This window comes from Heptranchias perlo, chromosome 1, assembly GCF_035084215.1.
Source record: "Heptranchias perlo isolate sHepPer1 chromosome 1, sHepPer1.hap1, whole genome shotgun sequence".
Taxonomy (NCBI): Eukaryota; Metazoa; Chordata; class Chondrichthyes; order Hexanchiformes; family Hexanchidae; genus Heptranchias; species Heptranchias perlo.
This window is the reverse complement of record NC_090325.1, coordinates 89,093,769-89,117,719: the sequence shown is the minus strand read 5'-3', so window position 1 is coordinate 89,117,719 and position 23,951 is coordinate 89,093,769. Positions and strand designations below refer to the sequence as shown.

General features: G+C 42.2%; 1 protein-coding gene across 9 annotated transcripts; it reads left to right on the top strand.

Annotated features, from left to right (window-relative positions):
* Window positions 1-1,551: 1,551 nt before the first annotated feature.
* On the top strand, window positions 1,552-23,747 carry gnpda2 (glucosamine-6-phosphate deaminase 2). Of its 9 annotated transcripts, none has more exons than XM_067988257.1 (7): window positions 1,552-1,649; window positions 7,138-7,281; window positions 11,729-11,830; window positions 13,317-13,499; window positions 15,812-15,996; window positions 19,882-20,056; window positions 22,025-23,747. In XM_067988257.1, exons 1-7 carry the CDS (start codon window positions 1,595-1,597, stop codon window positions 22,087-22,089), a joined length of 909 nt encoding a protein of 302 aa, XP_067844358.1. In that variant the 5' UTR covers window positions 1,552-1,594; the 3' UTR covers window positions 22,090-23,747. The 9 variants fall into 9 exon arrangements, with proteins under 9 accessions (XP_067844358.1, XP_067844406.1, XP_067844375.1 ...); XM_067988274.1 differs by having other exon boundaries at window positions 1,600-1,682; XM_067988282.1 differs by lacking the exon at window positions 1,552-1,649 and adding an exon at window positions 1,653-1,721.
* Window positions 23,748-23,951: the final 204 nt, after the last annotated feature.

Sequence of the window (23,951 nt, the reverse complement as noted above, 5' to 3'; positions counted from 1 at the left end):
TCCCAAAGCCTTTCCACCATCCACAAGGCACAAGTCAGGAGTGTGATGGAATACTCTCCATTTGCCTGGATGAGTGCAGCTCCAACAACACTCAAGAAGCTCAACACCATCCAGAAAAAAGCAGCCCGCTTGATTGGCACCCCATCCACCACCCTAAACATTCACTCCCTTCACCACCGGCGTACTGTGGCTGCAGTGTGTACCATCCACAGGATGCACTGCAGCAGCTCCCCAAGGCTTCTTCGACAGCACTGCCCAAACCCGCGACCTCTACCGCCTCAAAGGACAAGGGCAGCAGGCACATGGGAACAACACCACCTGCACATTCCCCTCCAAATCACACACCATCCAGACTTGGAAATATATCGCCGTTCCTTCATCGTCGCTGGGTCAAAATCCTGGAGCTCCCTACTTAACAGCACTGTGAGAGAACCTTCACCACAGACTGCAGCGGTTCAAGAAGACGGCTCATCACCACCTTCTCAAGGGCAATTGGGGATGGGCAATAAATGCTGGCCTTGCCAACAATGCGCACATCCCATGAACAAATTTTAAAAAGTGATTTTTCGACCTCAGGATGTCCCAAAGTGCTTTCCAGCCAATTAAGTACTTTTATACTGTAGTTACCATTGTAATGTAGGAAATGCAGCAGCCAATTTGCACGCAGCAAGTTTCCACAGACAGCAATGAGATAATGACGTGATAATTTGCTTTCGTGATGTTGTTCGAAGGAGAAATTTTGGCCAGGACTCCAGAACTTCCCTGTTCTTTTTCAAATAATACCATGGGATCTTTTATATCCACCTGAGAGGGCAGGCAGGCCTCAGTTTAATGTCTTATCCAAAAGATGGCATCTCCAAAAGTGCAGCAATCCCTCAGTACTGCACTGAAGTGTCTGCCTAGATTATATGTTCAAGTCTCTGGAGTGAGACTTGAACCCACAACATTCTGACTCAGAGGTGAGAATGCTCCCCCTGGGCCAGGGCTGACATTAGAATGTAAAAATAATTTTAGCATAATTGGATAATTTGTGTTCAAACGTTTATGTGTACAGATGCTGGGGAAGTTGAACTAAATTCATAAAAGTATTTGTCTGCCTTTGTTTGATGTACTTCCACGAGTATTTCTATGATTTAAGAGTGAAAAAGATTGCAAACCATTTTAAACCCGAGATGCATAAATAGGTTACATTTAAATCCAGATGAGTGGTCCTTGAAACCACTGTGCATTTATAGGCAGGGAAACAGGACATAAGTCCAAGGTATCCAAAATGAGCGATGGTCATCAATAACTCACTACCCTGAGGTTATCTGCACCTCTGTAAATAAGTTGGTTTTCAATTATTTGCCTTTTTCCAGTTTTGCTGTTATTTGTGACATTACGATGAAATGGCTCTGCGCTTGTCTCTTCACAATGTGAAGCATTTTGGGACGTTTCACTGCATTAAAGGCGTTATAATCAATGCAAATACTGTTGTTTCGAATGAAGACAAAAGGGAGCTGAGGTCAGACTCGCGATTCAAACCTCCCGCCAGAAGCCCAGTGAGCGACGTGAGACTCGGGTCACTCGTGATTGGGGGAGGGGCGGTCATGTGATGGGCGCTGTGTCCCGTGACCGGACTGTTTTGAAGAGACGAAGACCCGGGGCCCGTGAGTGACCCGAGCGGCGGCTCCCGGGGCCCTGTGAGTGACCGAGCGGCGGGGCCCGGCTCCCGGGGCCCTGTGAGTGACCCGAGCGGCGGCTCCCGGGGGCCCGTGAGTGACCCGAGCGGCGGCTCCCGGGGCCCTGTGAGTGACCCGAGCGGCGGCTCCCGGCTCCCGGGGCCCGTGAGTGACCCGAGCGGCGGCTCCCGGGGGCCCGTGAGTGACCCGAGCGGCGGCTCCCGGGGGCCCGTGAGTGACCCGAGCGGCGGGGCCCGGGGGCCCGTGAGTGACCCGAGCGGCGGGGCCCGGGGGCCCGTGAGTGACCCGAGCGGCGGGGCCCGGGGGCCCGTGAGTGACCCGAGCGGCGGGGCCCGGGGCCCGTGAGTGACCGGAGCGGCGGCTCCCGGGGCCCGTGAGTGACCCGAGCGGCGGGGCCCGGGGGCCGTGAGTGACCCGAGCGGCGGGGCCCGTGAGTGACCCGAGCGGCGGGGCCCGGGGCCCGTGAGTGACCCGAGCGGCGGGGCCCGGGGCCCGTGAGTGACCCGAGCGGCGGGGCCCGGGGCCCGTGAGTGACCCGAGCGGCGGGGCCCGGGGCCCGTGAGTGACCCGAGCGGCGGGGCCCGTGAGTGACCCGAGCGGCGGCTCCCGGCTCCCGGGGCCCGTGAGTGACCCGAGCGGCGGGGCCCGGGGCCCGTGAGTGACCCGAGCGGCGGCGCCCGGGGCCCGTGAGTGACCCGAGCGGCGGCGCCCGGGGCCCGTGAGTGACCCGAGCGGCGGGGCCCGGGGCCCGTGAGTGACCCGAGCGGCGGGGCCCGGGGCCCGTGAGTGACCCGAGCGGCGGGGCCCGGGGCCCGTGAGTGACCCGAGCGGCGGGGCCCGGGGCCCGTGAGTGACCCGAGCGGCGGGGCCCGGGGCCCGTGAGTGACCCGAGCGGCGGGGCCCGTGAGTGACCGAGCGGCGGGGCCCGTGAGTGACCCGAGCGGCGGCTCCCGGCTCCCGGGGCCCGTGAGTGACCGAGCGGCGGGGCCCGGGGCCCGTGAGTGACCGAGCGGCGGGGCCCGGGGCCCGTGAGTGACCCGAGCGGCGGCTCCCGGCTCCCGGGGCCCGTGAGTGACCCGAGCGGCGGCTCCCGGGGCCCGTGAGTGACCGAGCGGCGGGGCCCGGGGCCCGTGAGTGACCGAGCGGCGGGGCCCGGGGCCCGTGAGTGACCCGAGCGGCGGCTCCCGGCTCCCGGGGCCCGTGAGTGACCCGAGCGGCGGCTCCCGGCTCCCGGGGCCCGTGAGTGACCCGAGCGGCGGGGCCCGGGGCCCGTGAGTGACCGAGCGGCGGGGCCCGGGGCCCGTGAGTGACCGAGCGGCGGGGCCCGGGGCCCGTGAGTGACCCGAGCGGCGGCTCCCGGCTCCCGGGGCCCGTGAGTGACCCGAGCGGCGGCTCCCGGCTCCCGGGGCCCGTGAGTGACCCGAGCGGCGGGGCCCGGGGCCCGTGAGTGACCCGAGCGGCGGGGCCCGGGGCCCTGTGAGTGACCCGAGCGGCGGCTCCCGGGGCCCGTGAGTGACCCGAGCGGCGGGGCCCGGGGGGGGGGGTCCAAAGCCTTTAAAGGCGTTGATTGGTGCGGTGCGGGTGTCCCGGGGCTCGGCCTGTCCGGTCCCCACATTTCCTGCTCCCGTTCCGATGGCTCCGCTCTCGGTCATGGTTCTAGGCCCCACTGTAGGACCTGAGCCCATAACGGAGGCCGCCCCGCGGGTGTCCAAGAGGAGCGGGAGGTTTTCCCGATCTCCCGTACAGCAGCTGCATCAAATAGAAAAAACTGGCCGTGGCCGTGGCCGTTGCTGTGTGTGTGTGGGATCTTGCTTTGTATAAAATGCCATCAAAAGTAACTACTTTGTAAAACTCCCTCCGGAACATGAGAGTTGTATAAATTCAGGTTTTTAAGACGTGGAACCATTAGTTTTTAAGATAAAGGTGTTCAATGATTTCTTGCTTTTGTTAAAGTACAAATCAGGGCTGAAGCCATAATTTCATCACCTGTCCAGTTTTGGACTTGGCAAAAGATGCTAATCCCAGGGCAAAGTTTGAGCTGTGACCGTTTTGAAATTTGTTAACTTGTTGCATGTCATATTCTCCCCAGAGGTTATTCTGCAGCTTATGGAACATGAATTTTTGGTGGATTTGAGGAAGAGCAGAACCTCTGCCTGTCTCAATGATGTGGCTCTGCCCAGCTTAAATCCATGGGGCATTTGCACATTGCTCTCAGTGCCATTGGGATGTCTGCCTCAGCTGGGGGATGGAATTTAGCAGCAAAGCCTAACTGCTGTGTGAGTGGACCCCAGCATTGTGGGAGCCATAAGAACAATAATGTGTAAAATGGTGTCACTTTCTCTAGAGGCTAGTTTCCTGAAAGCAGTTGATTGCTCTGTGATCAATTGCTGTCAGGAAATCAGCCTCTTTAAAGTTTAAATCCCTGTTCCCAGACACTTAGCAATGATGGACCTCAGGGATACACAGGTGTCCTTTGTGCACAATGTTACTAGGGCGCAAAGGGAAATATGTAATTTGATGTATTTTTCTCATTTGCATTGTGTCATGCCTGTCCCTTTGTGCATGGGGGTTTTTAAGCACCTGCCCCTGAATTCACAGCAACTTCAGATGGGTGGATAAAGAGGCAGGTATTTGGTGTAATCGGATCCCATCCCTAATTCCTCCTCCACCTCAGATGGCACAAATTATTTGCCCCTAAAATGATGCTGTTTCAGGGCTCCGATTTTCCTAATATCCTGCCCCATTTAGTTTGGACTTGGCAAAAAGTGATTATTTGTAGTGGGATCAATGAGTCGCACTTAGATGAAGCAAGGGTTTGTGATATCACAGAGCTTTCTGTATGCGCACGAAGCCTCTTAAAATTAGCTTCCATAATCAGTACCAATACAGATCAATCCGCCTGGTGGATGGAAACTCCATCTTGGGTGCAAAGCCCATGATCCAGAATAAGTGTTTTTTTCAGCATCAATTAACTTGGTATGCAAGTTAATGTACCACTTGTAACATTGACATACTTTTTTTTCCTGCATTTCGTGTTTGACTGTACATAGTAAGATGTTTTAAAAAGAAAATTTTAGTAGAAAATCAATGAAGAAATGGGTGTTCTGCTGAACTTCTGGTTTTGCAATCGGATTGAAGTATGTTCTTCATGACATTGTTTCTGGCCAATTAAGAATGTCACTTCTGACTTCAAAAGGCGAGAGCAGCTGCCTGGAATATGGATTTCAGTTAACAAATATTTTGTTCCTTTGGTACCTAATCTTGTATTTTGGGCCAAGTTCCAAATGTTTTGTAAAAGGCTAACCCACTTCTGCCCCATAATAAATTCCTGATCTCCACTATATTGCTGTGGGAGGTGTTAAGTGAAGGACTCCCTACAAGGATGGGATGTGTGTGAGCCAGTCCTGACTTTTATTGGCTTAGGTGCTGCCTGATCAGCATTTAGGCTGGCTCCTATGGAGGCCCTCCCTCTCTTACTGATGCACCCATAGCTGCCGAGCACCATGTGTAACGGAGATCTGAAATGGCAGATGCATATAGAGTTGATAAACAGTATTAGTAAAAATTCCATTAGTCAAGAAGGTCTTGAAATTATTTAATATCATTTGGTATGAGAGCTTGTCTTGAAACTACTATTCCTTCTCTATGCTGCCATTCTTTAAAAATCAATTTTTAAATTCTAGTGGATGGAATCAGACTCATTCAAATTCCGAGTGCATGTTGATGTAGCATCTGCGGCCGATTGAAAGTGAGGTATGATTGTGGAGAGTCCACCACGAGCTGTCAGGGTAAACAGGACAGCTGTACTATACGTGAGAACTTGAAAGTCAAATTCTAAGCCCTGGTTTTGGCGTAGAACTCTTAGCATGGTAGTGGACGCACCAATAGTGCCCCACACCCAGTACCATTAGTCCCTGGCCTCAAATAATATCTCTTTGCCCTTTGTTAAATGTACATGCTTATTTTTTTTAAATTAGTGAACTTTTGTGCTCATGTTGGCAAGGGATGTTAGAGCTGGGCAATGAAATTCTTTCCTATTTCAGGCACCCAGTATCTGCATCAAGCACTCACGGGTCAGGTATTGCACAGTCAGCTATAGAGTAAAGTTCCAACTTCCATGACCTGTAACTCTGCCTTAGTCCCAGCCTCAGCAAAGTACCACTTGTACTAATGAGAGATCCAATTCTGTGCACAAGTCATCCTTGTGGCTGAAGCGAGACTAGCAATTTAATACCAAATTAAGTGTAGGGTATTTTTTGCAACATGCACTATGAACTGGGTTGACGCTACCCAGATTAATTTCACATAGGAACCTAATCAGCAGGGTGGACACCTTTGTTCCATTCTGACCTGGATTTGAAGCCAAATCGAAGAGGTGAAAGGACGTTGTCATTTTATTTGTGCTCATTAAAATGAGATGTCTGTACTGGGGCATGCAGTAAGAGAAACAATTCCATTTTTGGTGACCAGTTTGAGTATCAAATATCAGGTATAATGAGTTAATTGCAATGTCAAATCTGCTTCAACTTGTATGATTTAACCCCAATCTCAGAATAGCCACCCCCTAAATTTTTTAATTTCCTTGACCTGCCATCCATATGGTTTCTATGAAATTGCCAGCTTTTTCTTTTGAAATGTTCCCACATCGGTTGAAACTGGTCAGATGCATTTCATTTAGGATCCTTAGTTGAAAGAAGGAGAATTTTAACCCATCATTTTGGACTGATTTCAAACCCAGGTGACAGGATATTGTGCTGAAGAAATCTGCCACCCAGTCTCCTCATAATTAATTGTATAAAGTAGTTGACAATGAGGGGCACCATATCCTAGCTCATTACTGGTTTCAAAAATGGATCTTTTTTTTTACAAATTTGTTCATTTTTGCCCAGTTGTGTACTGTAATCCACTCAGTGGCCCTATTGAAAACATAACATTACTATGACATGATGTCCAGGCTCTGCTAACTATTGTAGATTTCTTTTAGTTTGACCTAATTTCCATGCAAGAGGCATTCCGTTAGGTATAAGTATGTCTGGACCAGTGCCGAAATGGAAGCTGCAGTTTTGCGTTAAAATGATGCCTCGTTAACCTTTCCTTTCTGATTAACATTGTGTGCTTGCAGAAATTTTATTGGAAAGTTGATACAGATTAAGGGATAGAAATTAGCCCCACAATGTTACCAAAATCTCAAACATGTAGAAAATTGATTATGCATAAATTTTTGTACAGCAATTTGACATACACACAGCTGAAGCCTCAAAGTAGTAAAATGTCAATCCCATTTTCTACTACAGGTTAAAATTCCATTGCAGTAAACATTTTTTTTGGTATTCAAGTTCCTTTTTTTGTACCTGAGGTCATTATTATTGTATAATTATAAATGGTTGAATTGTACTTTTAACAGTTGAATGATTGGCTTTCATATTGACCTAAGAGTGACAATCTTTCCCTGTAGACAAAGCATTTCTCATCACAATGCGATTGGTCATTCTTGACGACTATGACAAGGCCAGTGAATGGGCAGCCAGATACATTTGTAATTCCATTGTTCAATTCAAGCCAGGCCCAGATCGATATTTTACTTTAGGTTTGCCCACAGGTATGTATTTGTATTGTAAGTGGATGTGAGTATTGCTCTATTCAACTGTTGTTTAAGTATTTTAATGGTAGGATTTAAATTACAAATCACTTTAAACTTTGTCAGCTTTCCTCACATTGTTATATTTTTTACTATGTATAAATTGTAATTTAAAGTGAGAGATTTTGTGGTAGATAAATATAATGTATATTATGTGTGAAATATACATCTCTTTAAATACTGGGATCCTTGCATCTGTGACTGCCCAGATGGACTGCAGTGGTCTTTTCTAGTCCTGTGCATTCTATGAATTTTGATCTGTAAACTTCACCTCATCCAAACATCTGTCCATATCTTGTCCCACATTAAAGTCCTGCTCACTCATAACCCTTATCTTCATTGACCTATATTGGCTCCTAGTCCCTCAATGACTGATTTAAAATTCTCATTCTTGTGTTTAAATCCCATCATGGCCTCACCCTCCCTATCTCTGTAATCTTCTTCAGTCCTATAATCCCTCTCCCCCTGAACTTTCCGTTCCTCTAACTCTAGCCTGTTGTGCATCTCTCCTCACCCTGGCCCCCCCTTCATTACACCATTGATGTCTGTGTCTTCACAGGTTCCCTGCTCTGGAATTCGTTCCCTAAACTCCTCCACTTCTCCACTCCCTCAAAGGTCCGCCTTAAAATCCACTTCTTTGAACAAGCTTATGCTCACCCTCCTAATATCTCCTTTGGCTCGGTGTCAGTTACACCTCTGTGAAATGCCTTGGAACATTTTTCTTTGTTAAAGGTTGATTTCATCGGGGTGATCTGTAGGGAATTGAAACTACACAACAATTTTGTTTGACAAAACTTGTTTAAAATTTGAATGTTTCTGCAGTGTATAAAGAACATTCTGGATAATATCTGGAAATGTTAGTGGATGATGGCAGACTAGAATCTTAGTTGTTTGTACTGTCTCATTAGATACTAGGTCTGATATCATTCAGTGGAACTTAACATGTAGCCTCAAGATAAAATAGAAACTAATGTTAACCCATTGGTTAAATAGTGAGATTTATTTGTAAGGGAATTTACATATCCATGAAAGTAGTACTATGGCCATTCATAAAACTGTACTAGGAGACTAAAATACATATTGATATAACTTATGTCAAAGTAATTTTGAGGAAAAGTTTGCCTTGTACACATGGCTATCTATTATTATTGCATAATGGTGCTATCTTTAGTAAGAGTGTTCATGTAGGGTAACTGAGGTCACAATGGCAAAAGAAATTGTGCTATTTTCTGAGATTATCACAGACTGTTCTTGCCAGTACTGGCCCATCACCCTCAATGCAGACTAAGGGGCGAGATGCTGTGAATGTTGAGGTTATGAAACTTGCTGAGCACCACAAAGAACTTCCAAACTTCCGATGATTCTCATAGCCGAGGGCAACTAAGATTTTAAGATCTATGAGCTAAGTGAATTTTTCCTCCGTAATGGATCCTGTTGGTTTACATGCCTGGTTGTATCTGTGCTTGGCTAGCATTCTTGGGGTGGTGTATCGTAGAAAGTTACGGCACAGAAGGAGGTCATTCGACTCATCGTGTCCGTGCCGGCTGATAAAGAGCTATCCGGTTTAATCCCACTTTCCAGCACTTGGTCCGTCGCCCTGTAGGTTACGGCACTTCAAGTGCACATCCAAATACTTTTTAAATGAGTTGAGGGTTTCTGCTTCTACTACCCTTTCAGGCAGTGAGTTCCAGACCCCCACCACCCTCTAGGTGAAAAAATTTCTCCCCAGCTCCCCTCTAATCCTTCTACCAGTTACTTTAAATCTATGCCTCCCTATCCACTCTATCTAGTCCTGTCGTAATCTTATGTACCTCAATTAAATCTCCCCTCAGCCTCCTTTGTTCCAAAGAAAACAACCCTAGCCTATCCAATCTTTTCCCATAGCTAAAATTCTCCAGCCTTATACAGTTATAGCATAACCTCCCAGCTCTTATATTCTGTGCCTCAGCTAATAAAGGAAGGTATACCGTATACCTTTTTAACCACCTTATCTACCTGTCCTGCTACCTTCAGGGATCCGTGGACATGCACTCCAAGGTCCCTTTGTTCCTCTACACCTCTCAGTATCCTCCCATTTATTGTGTACTCCCTTGCCTTGTTTGCCCTCCCTAAATGCATTACCTCACACTTCTCCAGATTGAATTCCATTTGCCACTTGACCAGTCCATTGATATCTTCCTGTAGTCTACAGCTTTCCTCCTCACTATCAACCATATGGCTAATTTTTGTATCGTCTGCAAACTTCTAGATCAAGCCCTCCACGTTCAAGTCCAAATCATTAATATATACCAGAAAAAGCAAGGGACCTAGTACTGAGCCTTGTGGGACCCCATTGGAAATGCCTTCGAGTCGCATAAACACCCGTCAACCATTATCCTTTGCTTCTTGCCACTGAGTGCAGAAGGATTATAAAACATTGTTCCAAGCAATAGATGTGGTTTAACAAAATCCAACTTTGTGGGTGATTGTTGTATTCAAATAAGCTTAACCTACAAGATTTGCATGTTCTAACAAAAATGATAAGTAAGATTGGCGAAGGATGACTGAATCACCTATTGACTTTGGCATTTGAATTAGTCCATCTGAATGACTGACTTTGCATGTACCTGCACGTGGATTAGTTAATTATTTCAATCATCTGTAAAAACTTGCACTGGCATAAAATCTTTGTATGGTTAACTGTTTCTCTGTGCTCGGAGAAATGAAACCGTAGACCAGTCAGTTTACAAGTTCTGGCGATGATGGTATTTAGACCACTTACAATTTTCCCTAGATAATAGAATAGGCAAACGTTAATGATTGCTCTGAATTTTAACAGCCACAGGCAGAGAAGCCGTTGTTGTTGAGGATGCCTCCAAATATGGAGCAAACAGTACACAAATTCTAGTAATTACTTTTGATAATCCTGAACCTGCACTGTTCAGTTCAGATCATATGATTTACCTGCGATAATGCAGCTTTTCCCTTGCTGCACTCCTATGTACTCAGATTTCCTACTCTTCATGCTGCATCTTAGTTCATGTAATTAATTGTCATTGCAAAAGTGTTAAATGTAATTCACAATGTTGAGTTTAGTCTGACATTAAAATATGAACAAAATACAAAAAAACTGCAAATGCTGGAAATCTGAAATGAAAACAGAAAATGCTGGTAACAATCAGCAGATCAGTCAGCATCTATGGAGAACTCTTCATTGCTATAAAGACTTATACCTTAAATCTGTTCTCTTCACAGATGACTGACCTGAGTTTTTCTGCTATCTTTGTTAAAATCTGATCTGAATGTCACAGCATTGCTGGGCACCATTTCAAAACGTAGAATGTACAGAATTATATTTGTTGAATCCATTTCCTCCCTATACACTTGCCTAAATTGGTATTTTCATTTATTATTTTACTGTTTACCACAGCATTAAACCTACATCAGAGTATGTTGGCTTGTGTTTGTACTGCCCAAAGTTGGAGCTAAAATTACTGACACCTGTAAAATCTGCAAAGTAACTTTGAGCTGGTTATAAATCACACTTTGTATTATCCAATATTTTGGGGATATTTAAAATCTGCCTCACTTATATCAAACGCCAACGTAATGGACAAATGCTTACAATAGACGATATCTTGAATCCCAAATCAAATGCACAAAGTTCATTAGTAAACTTATTGCCTACAACAAATGGTAATGCTACTTTAATTGGACAAATAGCATGCATGGTAATTGATGGATTTGTAGTTTTGTGTTGACTGTTCAGGTTGGGTGTGGAAATCAGCTTGTAGCAACACACGTAGCTGATCCTCCTGACGTGCAGCTTAGAGGAACAGACTTCAGCTGCAATGCCAGAATCAGCTATAGGATGCAGAAACTATCCGCTATAGCGTGTCTGTGCACCACTTAAATCTGATTTCAGAATTCCAGCTTAAATATGTAATGCTGTTTGCTTCAGTTTTGATACCTGCGCCATACTGCTAAGCTGCCACTTCTATTCACAACTGAGATAGATCAGACAGCTACTTACAAAGGGCAAAATGCCAATGCATAAACCAGCCTATTGTAAGTGGCTTACATGATACCTGTGCTTGAGCATATTGTAAGGCAGCAGTATCCTTGGGGGAATTCAGGTTTTTTACAATATTCTCCTCAAGATGGAGATGAAAGGCTAGTGTACACATTGTTATTATTCCCTACCCCTTTCCAGGTGATTCATGTGATTTGAACTGAATTGATAATTGGTCTTTAATATGCACAACTTATACCATTCTCTCTAATTTGCAGTCACATTTGAATACTGTGGCATTCCATGTTGATTCCTTTCTGTAACGTGCAAAGCTACTGTAACAAACCATGAGGTATAACTTTTGTGAAACAAATGCTAACCTTGTAACATTTATTTTGTCATTCTATCTTCATTTAGGGAGCACCCCTTCTGGGTGTTACAAAAAGCTGATTGAATATCACAAGAATGGCAATCTCTCTTTTAAATATGTGAAGACTTTTAACATGGATGAATATGTTGGTAAGTGAGTCACTGAAATTCTGGAGTTAAAAGGACGTGAGACAGTAACATTGGCTGTTGCAGAGAGAAAGTGAAATTTGTTAACATTTTAGCAGGATAAATGGTTGAGTTTAAAAACTGACTGGAGCAGAATGAATTTCTACTTGAAGTTTTGAAAGTTAATTGTTTAGGTATTAACAGTTTACATAGGAATAAACTGGGCAGGAAAAGACCATTCCAAAATGCAAAAAAAACCATATAGCACTTGTTACAAATTTCAGGTCTGCATTAGATATTCTCTGGTTCAGCATCACTGGTCTCGTCCCTAAACGAGCCCTGTATCCCTTGTGATGAGTTAACCTTTACTATCCAATACCTAGTCATACGATAGTGTGACCCAAGGTCGTAACACTGAAACCCCTAAGTTATGTGAATTAGATCTCGCAACCTTACACGCTCCCACCTGCATTTCTACTGTCTTCTCTTGTCTGGAAGGCAGACTGATGAACATTCTAGTGAATTGAAGCCAATTATAAACAAGAAGCTAATTTATTTTACACACAAAATATGTGAACAGAGTAACATCTAGAGTGAATTTGAACCTATTTTGTAATGGTCCACAAATAATGTAGAAAATTACAAAGTATATCACACTGAATTTTCAATCCTGGCATGTTTGGGGATACCAACTGAAGTTCTTAAACAGAGAAGCAGATTGGCACTCTTTGATAGCTGTAGTAGAGTTTGAATATTACAGATGGCCCAGAATAAGGCAGGGATCATTTGAATGCAAAATATGTAATTCTTGCTACTTCATCCCTTCCAAATCCTGGACATTGAAGATATTGAAATTGGTTTGCTACAATGGGGCATTGCCTCTTTTCCCTCTTCAATTTTTCACAATCTGACTCTTGCCCAGTTTACTGTTTAAAAAATGTTAAAAGAAAATTAAAACTTTGGTTAAATATTTGTTGCAGTGTAGTTATTTACTAAACTTAAGGAAAATAGTAAAGAAAGGGTAAACTCTGAGTAAGTAGTTATTGTGTACCTTTGTAGTTTTTTTTTCAGTTTTACTGTTTAAAATGTGGAGCCTTATGTGCAACCATTAGTTACAGTATAGATTGCAGTAGACATGGAAACATGATGTAGGGCAAGGTAAGTACTTTTGTAGCACACATCCTTGGGATTATTTTGTGTTTAGTCATAAAGTTTAAAAAAACAGGTGCCCTGTAAAGTAGTACTTACCTGATGTATAAGTTTCTCTATGGGAAATAACTTTTGTTTTTTTTTCAACTGTGTGTATACTTCAGCACCAGAGTAAAATATATTTCTGAAATTTGTAGTTGTGACTAATGCACAGTACACTGGTTGTCTTGAGGAAAGGTAGATGGTGAATGCTTTGCTTTTATAATCTAAATTATTTGTAATAGTTCAGAAATATACTAAATCAATCTAGTTTTAAACCCAAGCAGAATTACATTTTTATTTTTGTAATCTTGATGTTTAGCACTTCCAAGGGATCATCCAGAAAGTTACCACTCCTATATGTGGAATTCCTTTTTTAAGCACATTGATATAGATCCGAGTAATGCTCATATTCTTGATGGTAATGCACCAGATCTGCAGACGGAGTGTGATGCTTTTGAGCAGAAGATTGCTGACGCTGGAGGAATTGAACTCTTTGTTGGAGGTACATTTAAGATATAACAGTTGTTTATAGATAGCACTATAAAAATTACAAATTGTATTAAATAGAGTAAAGGATGCTGCTGAGAGATAATGGAGGTAGTAGCAGAGCCGAAGGGTCAGCTGTGGTTCAGTTGGTAGCACTTTCATCTGAGTCAGAAGGTCATGGGTTCAAATCCCACTCCAGAGACTTGAGCACCAAAATCTAGGGCTGACACTCCAGTGCAGTACTGAGGGAGTGTTGCACTGTCGGAGATGCCGTCATTTGAATGAGACCGATTAAACCAAGGTCCCATCTGCCCTCTCAGATAGACGTAAAAGATCCCATGGCATTATATCGAAGAAGAGCAGGGGAGTTCTTCCCAGTGTCCTGGCCAATATTTATCCCTCAACCAACATTACTTTTAAAAAAAAACAGATGATCTGCTCATTATCTGATTGCTGTTTGTGGGACCTTGCTGTGTGCAAATTGACTGCCATGTTTCCTACATTACAACAGTGACTACACTTCAAAAGTATTTCATTGGCTGTAAAGCACTTTTGGTGTTGAGGTTGTGAAAGGTGCTATATAAATGCATATTTTTTTCTTGCAAAGTATCTCTTGGTTTCAGTCAAACCTTTCAGAAACAGAGGAGCGTCACTATTTGTATTCTGAGATTAAACAGCATGACTTAGATTCAGTTTCATTTTGCAAAATGACAATTTACCAGATTAGAGGAAATGGATGTATAGTTGGCTAAGGTTTTTTTTGTGGTGCTTTTTCATCTGAGCTATACACTTCACTTTGAATTTACTGTAGCTCAGGAAATGAGTCAGCAGTGAATGGTGTGGTTTTAGTGGGTATAAATGAAAAACAAATTTGCATTTTACACAATGCCTCACTTGGCAAGCTCAGGATTGGAGACAGGCATGTGGTCTATTGGAAATGCAGCACAATATGACTTCTGATGATCAGCAAGCAATGTCTTTATTCCCCTAAGTACAAAGAGGAAACTGGTGCTTCAGTTAGATTTCTTCAAATTAGATTTCTGAATTTGGCCAGCATTATAGCACAATTTGTGTCTAAAACATAACTGTACTTGCTCTTTGAGGTTAGCGTATACTATTATTAGATTTTTTTTTATCAATCCAGATTTTTTCAGTATTTACTTTCAATTCTGTAAAATTTAAATTGTATAAACTATATTACCTGTAGTTTGCCCAGTTTAAATGATTATTAACAAGAATGCCATCATTCTTGTTTGTATCCCTCAATGTGGTTAATGGCTCACCTCCTGACTCCCCAAATCCCCTCCACCACCTACAAGACACAAGTCAGGAGTGTGTTGGAGTACTCATCACTTGCTTGGATGGGTGTAGCTGCAATGACACTCAAGAAGCTTGATACCATCCAGGACAAAGAAGCCCGCTTGATCGTCACTTCATCCACTAGCCTAAAGATCCACCCTCTCCACCACCAGCGTACCTTGGCTGCACTGTGTAGTATCCATAGGATGCACTGCAGCAATTTGCAAAGGCTTCTCCAGCAGCACCTTCCAAACCTGCAACCTTCATCACCTAGAAGGACAAGGGCAGCAGGTACATGTGAACACAATTACCTCTAAGTTCTCCTCCAAGTCACACACCATCCTAACTTGGACATATATCGCCATTCCTTCATTGTTGCTGGCTCAAAATCCTGGAACTCCCTACCTAACATGTATGAGCACCTTCACCACATGGACTGCAGTGGTTCAAGAAGAAGGCCCGCCACCACCTTCACGAGGGTAACTAGGGATGGGCAATAAATGGCAGCTTTGCCAGCATTGCCTATATCTTGAGACTGAATTTAAAAAAAACACAATAACTTGATACTGCACCTAAGAAGTTTTTAGACTTGAATTATTTGGTATCATGTGATGACACCAACTCAATGCCACGTTGCGTGCTACCTGTGTCCTAGCAAAATATCCTATAATTTTGGGTCAATATTGTTTCTAAATTTGATTTCACCAGCAGATCTAAGAATCTGATAACTTTCAGCTGATAAGCACATACTGTACATTGTTACTGTAAAACTTGTATTAGTGGTAATATATTTCTGGATTATCAGAATGAGACTGTGTTCAAAGATGATGCATTTTGTGGCATTTTAAAACTTGTCAGAATATGTTTAAAAGCATTTCTAATGCAGTATAATATTTATTTTGTATTTAATACCTTGATTTGTTTCTGTATGTATGCTTTAATCCTCACCTGAAAGTACATAGTATTGCATTGTATTTTTAAAACTCATTTTATTACTTGTAGAAAATGTTATTTACATTTTCCTACTAGGTATTGGTCCTGATGGACACATTGCTTTCAATGAACCTGGGTCTAGTTTGGTGTCAAGAACCAGGGTGAAAACATTGGCCAAAGAGACTATTCTTGCCAATGCCCGATTTTTTGATGGTGATCTGTCAAAAGTACCTACCATGGCGTTAACTGTGGGTGTTGGAACAGTGATGGACGCTAAAGAGGTAATGTATAGGAATCAACTACCTGAAAGGATTGAGTTAGCATAGTACTTTGGAGTTCCAGCGTGTTGCACTACTTTTGGGGATGCACTGAGTGCAGGCCAAGCATTTCAATGTAATGCCCGGTTTCAGAGGAGCACTGGCGGAGGCATAGTAGTAGGCCACGCTCTAGGCTAGGAATGCTGCATGACACAAAAAGACCAAAACAAAGGGAAAAGAGAAAATGCTGTTCCTTCAAAAAAAAACATGTTTTCAAGGGTTGGGCATTCTTTACTTTGGAATCCTGTAGAAGTATTTCAAATGTATAAAATGAAGCGAACTTAGGATTTAACAACTCGCCTTTTGTTTTTTCTGAAATACTGCAAAGTATATGGCTATATTCTGTATTTTTTTCAAAAAGTCTATTCCCTATTGTGTGGTTTACTAGTTCTGTTCTCTTTCCCACCCTGCTTCATGCCCACATCATAGTTCAACACCTAGCTTATATCGGTGTCAATATATGTAATGTGCTTCTGACCATTATGTTGGAATATTTACTGTATATACTAGAAATTTATGTCCATCTTTGTAGCTAAAAGAGGGAGAGGACTGTGCCTTTCTTGAACATGGGTCATATCTTCTCTTGGGTTTCTTTCCTGATGATCCACTTTTCCAAAGACAGTGGACCCAACAGCAGCACCATACCATGACACCATCATGTCAGCCATTCTGTTTTTATTCTCCAGTATAGCAATAATCAAATGGAAAGTCCCCTCCCCCATGCCTCTCCTCCCTCCCCCCACCCCCAAACACCTCAATTCAGTCCAGTGTCTAATTTAAAATCAGAGACAACCCAACAGTGTAGGTATAGGGAGAACAGATTTACAATCAGCAGGAACCAGGACTATAGTCAGTTGGGAGAGAGAGAAAGAGTCATGGATTTTTGGGGGGGTTTTTATGATGGAATTTTACCAAGATCGTCTTATATTTCATTCACATTATGTGAGTATATACAGTATCTTCCCACCTAATTAGGTATAGATGGGTGTGCGTAACTATTTGTCATGTTCATATTACTATTAATGAAATAAAGATCTCCAGCACTTAATGCAAACCAGCCATCCCACAAAAAGGAAAATCTGCTTCTCTTTTTATGCAGAGCAGCAGGCACCAATTTTTAGATTTGTATGCCAAGACACTTTTTATCAAAATTCTGTGGTGTTTTGACTAACATTAAAATTGTTCTTGTGGTTTTTGGACCCTTGAGCCATCTAGCCATGCAATCTCCTGTGTAGCTCTGAGCTATCTGATGCTGTTTTAAACAATTGTTTAGCAACCTGGAGTGCTGACAGGTGACAGTTCTTGGCTGTGCTTTGTATCATTCCATCAGTGGTCATAAATATCTTGGGCTTTTCCAGACATTTTCTGATTCTGATTTTCACTTATTTAAAGTGTAGAGGACTTTGAACATTGAGACACTCCATTAATGTACAGAGTCAAGTCAACTTTTGTGTGGTGTGTGTGGTTGGTGTGTGTGTGGTTGGTGTGTGTGTGGTTGGTGTGTGTGTGGTTGGTGTGTGTGTGGTTGGTGTGTGTGTGTGTGTGGTTGGTGTGTGTGTGTGGTTGGTTCAGTCTTGCATTCATCTAAGTGGAAGTCGAATAGAGAGAGAGTTTAGGGCATCCCTGAGGATATTGCTTTAGCAAATAAGTTCTCCATATTGAATGCTTGTTTCAAGAACAACGACTTGGGAGGGTAGCCATGAGCAGTACCACAGCACTGTGGAAAAGTGGTCGTTAAAAGGTGGGGGGGGGGTGAGGCAGAGGGAAGATTTGAGTGTGTGAATGCAGTTAGTGTGTGAGATTCAGTAGTGACAGGGATGGATAGTCACTCCTGAAATGTAAACATTAATCCCAAATGGTATGCTGTCTCCCAGGTACCAGGGCAAGGGACATAATGAAGAATGTGCTGAAGCTTCTAGAGAAGGAGGCAATTAGCTGGAAGTTATGTTGAAATTGGAACCAGCCACCTAGGAAAGAATAGGATTCGGCTCCTGCAAAAGAAAGTTCCAGGAATTAAGTAGGGGGAACCTCAAAGATAGTAATCTTAGGGGTACTACCAGTGCCACATGCTAGTCAGTATACAAACAGGGAGATAAGTGCATGGCTAGAGACATGGGTTAATTTCCATGGGGGTTTTCCCAATCATCTGCCATTACTTTGGAGTAGCCGTGAAAACCCCCATAAAAACTTCGTACACGCCATTTACGTCATTTTCCATGGTTGTCAGGGCTCTTCTGCCAAAGGTATGACGGGCGAGCGGGAGAACATCTGCAGAAATTCACTCCCATGGTGTAGGGAGAGAAGGTTAAGATTCCTGGGGTATTGGGACTGGGATGACCTGTATCAAAGGGATGGCCTACACCTGAGCAGCTAGGACCCATATCTAAAACCACTTGCATTTATATCCTGAATATTAAAAAAAAAGTCCCAAGGTGCTTCACAAATATATGTAAGGAAAATGGTTGTCAACCCACAAGGGAGAGAAGAGATGGGGTGACTTGGGCTTGGTCAAGAGAGGTATAGGTAAGGAGTTCCAAAGGGTAGGACAGGATAGGCAAGGCCTTGGATAAATTTACAGACCAGAATTTTGAATGTGTTGGGGGGACTAGGAGCCAGTGTAGGTCAGCAAGGAGGAGGTGATGGGTGAGTAGGATTTTGTGTGGGACAGGATATATGCAGCAGGTAATATTGAAATTGTTCAAGATTTCAGCTAGGCTGCTGTTGCAGTTTTGGGCACTCCATTATAGGAACAATATAACAGTAATGGAAAAAGGTGCAGCATAGATTCTCTGGGATATTACCAGGGATAAAGGGTCACCATTATGTTAGAGCTTTATTCTTGAAGACTTATGGGGTAAATAGTGATGGATTGTTTCCATTGGTCAGTGGGATGGTCATGAGGGAGTACAAATTTAAGATAATCACAAAAGGGGATTAAAGGGGGGGGTTAGAAAAACAACTATTACTGAGGGTGGTTAGACTGTGGAATTCTCTGCCACACACTGCTGTTGAAGTAGAGTTCATATAATTTAGAATGTAATTAGATAATTGCTTGAAATAGAAGAATATTAAAGGGTGTGAAGAGTGATCAGGAATATGGGCTTAGACTAAGTGGAGAATAACATTGGCACAGATATGATGGGCCAAATACCCTGTTTCTTGGTTGTAACATTATGTATTTCTATCTGAGATTCCCTCAGTTATCAAACTGAGCTGTCCCACTAAGGGGTTTATACATTGATGGCATGAACAACCTGCTGGTCAGCTGAAGGGTAACATTGTCTGAGGCTTGAAATTAAATCACCTGCCAACACTTGGCCTGAGATTGTCCATGGTTATTGTTCTGGGAAGGGGGGAGCAGAATAAAAGAGGAAGAAAATATGAAGTAACCTGAACAAAACAAAACAAAAAAAAGTCAGACTATAAGTATGCAGATATTCCTGGAGGTGCTTGTTTTGCATGGAACAGATTTAGTTTGATCTTTACTTTCAGAAGAGATTGACTGTTGGTACTGAAACAATTCTATATACTGCAAAACCTAGATTGTAAATTATACATCAATAGGTAACCACTACTTAATGGGCATAAGATTGGTGTGGTAGTATGAATTATAGATAGGATTTTGTGATTTGTTTTGATAATTATTTGAGAAATAGATCTGGATTGGTCTTAAAGTTGAAAGGAAATGATACCTTTCAGACCATCCCTTTTGCTCAGATGTTATAGCTGTATATTAACAGCTTCATTAATAAACTATATGTTCAGCTTTGACTACAAGAAATGGATAAGATTAAATAAACTAAATTATTATATGGAGCTCAATTAATTTTGACACTTCGATATTTGTAGGTCATGATTCTCATCACAGGAGCACACAAAGCATTTGCATTGTACAAGGCAATAGAAGAAGGAGTCAATCATATGTGGACCGTTTCTGCTTTCCAGCAGCACCCACACACCATCTTTGTTTGTGATGATGATGCTACCTTAGAGCTTAAAGTTAAAACAGTAAAGTATTTCCAAGGTAGGTTAAGATGCACAAGATAAGAACTGGAAAAATCTTACATTTTGAGGTGATTGAAGCTGAGTATGAGGGGTCAATTTTTTGTCCTTGGCACTCCCAGCATTGAGCTTTGCGCATCAAGAATGCATATCGGGAATTCAGTCATGTGCTTCCCACGATTTTCCATTCGTTCTAGAGTAGAAAATGTATTCCTAGAAGTCCAAATTCATAAAGGGGGTGACTGCTTCTAAAAGTCATTTCTTATGGTGGTGTTACACCACACTTGCCCGTAATACTGGTGCCATTTGAGGCTGTTTGCATCAGTGTGGCGTGCAGGGTGAGAGCTTCATGCCTCCTTACTGAAATACATGCAGGTACGCTGGGTATCAGCCTCCGACTTCTACTGATTTGAAGAGGTAACGGGCAGTTTTCAGTTGATGTAGAAATCACAATGACATTAGAGCTGGTTGCCTAAGTTTAATAAAAACAGATATAATGTGGGCTTATCCTGCTGTCGGTGCAAAATAAAAGCAGTGCAGATAACGCTGATTGCTTTTTTTCTTTTATTGATGTCCAAATTGAGATAGCTAGAAATGAAAAGATGCTACACTGCCAAAACTCGCCTTATTTTGAACCATTTTAAATTTATTTACTGCATTCTTTTAAATTGATAGTCATCATTGCTCACCAAAAGAGCAAACAGAAGAGCTGCTACCAGCCCTGTGCCAATGTGGTTTGTCAGCATCTTTTCCAAAGATTTATTCTAACTTTACTATTGTGGCGCATGCTATGATACATAGGCTTACACGTGATCAATGACCATCAGTAGGAGGATAACGGACAGAAAGAAAACCTACTAGTCCATTCAGCCTGTCCCACACAGTTGTGATGCTTGTGCAGCCCAATACATACACTCCCCACCCACCTGGAGCCACGTAATCTCCTGGGAAAGGCAAAAAATCAGATTGCTAAACCCAGTCAATTAGGAAAAATAAACTGCAAAATTCCCTGCCGATCCCCTTAAGTTATCGAAACTAGTCCAGGAGATCATGTTGGTTACAGAATAGCTGCCTCTTGTCTGAGGTGATCTCCACCCCAGCCAGAAACTGGTCCAGCTCTCGCTTGAAGAAATACAATGAATCAGCGCTCCCCGCACGTTCCACAGGTCCACTATTCTCTGGGAAAAGAACAACGTCTAGCATCCAACCTAATTCTGCTCTTAACACAACTTGTAAGTATAACCCTTGGTTCAGCCTAACCTATTCAGTTGAAATAATTGGTCTACATAAACACAGTCCAGTGCTTTCATTATTTTATAAACCTCGTTCAAATCACCCCTTAGCCTATGCTTCTCTAAAGTATATAGACCCAGTTTGTTGAGCCTTTCTGGGTAACTAAGGTGATTAAGCTGCGAATTAATCTTTTGGCCCTCCTCTACACCCTTTCCAAAGCCTCAATGTACTACAGAATAAGTAAATTTCTAAAGACTCTATATTATTGTTCAGTTTGTTCATATTTGAATTCCTGCAATGGATTATGTAGTTCATATTTTTCTTTAAAACAGCTTTGTGTATCATCTCTATGTTCTGAAACAAACCCAGAACTGCAGCAAACATGTAATTCTGTTTTACTTATAATTATGGATTGCTTGTTGTACTGTGTAAGCATTAACAAGAACCACTCACAGTCCACCCAACAGTGGAATGATTCTTCCTAAATGTGACTAATATTTGGTGCTGTCAATACATACTTAGATCAATTTAATAAGCTTGTACTGTTTTGGACCAGTCTCGTAGTTTGTGATATGGTTTACCTTTACTCCTGTGATGCATTGTGCTACTTTACTCTGGCACATTTGTTACATATACTCATGATTTTAAAAACTTGTAGTTAATGCTTGATTAGAAGATTGTGCGTATACAACATAAAGGGATTAAATAATTATATTTTGTAAGCCTGCCTGCTAATGAACCTTTTGTTTCTTGTTAGGTTTAATGCACGTGCACAATAAACTTGTGGAACCATTGCACAGTATGAAAAGTTACAACAACTAAAGACAATGAGAGGATAGAAACCTTCCTGTGATGTATAGTTGACTAGAATTTGAAGGGCATCACTAAGTAGAATTATATACAACCTGTTTTTATATTGACAAGTTAAAATTAAACAGTTTATTGATTTTTGTGGGAGTAATATTCAGAAATTGATCTTGGATCCCCAAATGTCTCTTTTTGGCTGAGTATTTTTAATACTCTGAAGATACAGTTAACCTTCATGCCTCTTTCGGTTTCCATAATGGTGAAATCTAACAGAACAAAGAGAATAGTCCACTACAATATGCAAAGGATATTTGCTTTGTTTACAGTATACCGTACAGAACATTCCAAATTTGTGAAGATCGCTACTGCCTCAAAGCCTTTTTCCTTTTGTTCAATTACTTAGGAATTAAAGTTTACAAACAAGAAGGACCAATCTGCATGAAATATGTACTAAAGGTTTCCAATGTTCTGAGTTTCCTTAGCAAGTGTGGAAATATTCAATTGGGTATCTATTAAGTGTCGTCTTCACCTGCACTTATCTCTTGAATTGGCAAAATGCTATAGAAGAAAAGTACTCATCTATAAGGCATATCAGTGTTTTTCATTGTACCACAACCTAACCAGCACAAGGGATAAAAGCAAACTATACACTTTTTCAAGTCCCTCACTTCTTAAAATGTCATGTGTTTACACAGTTTTGTTACTTTGAACTGTGTGTATCATTGGTGAAATTAGTGTTAAAATGTCAAATTACAAGCCTTAATGGTTTACAAAGTATGTGTGTCACATGGATATTTTGTAAGCCAAATAAATACCATATTGCTATGATTTTAAACTTAACACAGTTTATGGGATAGATTTCCTGTCACATTTCAAACATTTATTGCTTCACTGAATGCTCCATTTGTTCTTTCATTATATTGTAATAACTGCTACTTTGGTTCCCTGTGTACATTGTACTATTAGTGCACAGTTAATGTGAACAGCTTGATGGTGTTATTTTTAATCATGGGATTATTAGTTGCAGCAGTATTAGTTACTAAATCTTAAAAAATGTGCCTCCGTTTCTATCCATCGGGAACACAATTCAGAAAACAGCTATTTATGCTTTTGTAATTAAATGGCTTCAGAAGTGTAAGTAGCTTTAGGTGCTTTTTTATTGTACTGTGGCAGCATGTTTGCTTGCAGTTCAGTTGGATTATTTCAGAAATCTGATAACTGTTGCCTAGGTTGTATAGAATACAAATGTTTTTTATATATATATATATATATATTCCAATGTTATAAAGTATCTGCTACATTAAAAGCTTCATCATGTTATTGTAGATCTGAATAGTAGTTAAACTTACTGATTTAACAAGACAACTCCAAGTGTGTTTCTTCATTCAGAATGCTCTTTGCTGGGCAGGTAGGTTGTGGGTAATGGATTGATAGTACATGCAATCAATTCAAGCAAATAATTAATACAGGGACTGCCAGTTAATTTTAGTCACAATATCTCTTAAAAGGAACAAATCTTCAGTGCATGCCACCATACTTTTTGTTCTTTCCGGGAGACAAAGTTGTGTATTGTAAACACACGTACTATTATCATAGATTATCTTTATGCCATAATCTAAATGAAGTTAATACATGTTTATGTATGATCTCAATAAAGACCTTTTTTAATAAAATTGTTCTGTGCTTTCATTAAATTCTTTAATTTAGAAAGAAGAATGAATTTGCAGTTATATAGCACATTTCATGATCTCAGGACATCCCATAACCATTTGTAACCAATGAAGTATTTTTGATGTGTAGTCACTGTTATAATGTAGGAGACGCGGCAACCAATTTGCACACAGCAAGATCCCACAGAGAGCAATGAGATACGTGAA

What these genes read in the sequence shown, in the direction of transcription:
- gnpda2 (XM_067988257.1), top strand. Translation starts at nt 1,595, where the DNA reads ATGGGCGCTGTGTCCCGTGACCGGACTGTTTTGAAGAGACGAAGACCC. An exon ending in GAGACGAAGACCCGGGGCCC is followed by an intron (nt 1,650 to 7,137) that starts GTGAGTGACCCG and finishes CTTTCCCTGTAG; the next exon opens with ACAAAGCATTTCTCATCACA. An exon ending in TAACATGGATGAATATGTTG is followed by an intron (nt 11,831 to 13,316) that starts GTAAGTGAGTCA and finishes CTTGATGTTTAG; the next exon opens with CACTTCCAAGGGATCATCCA.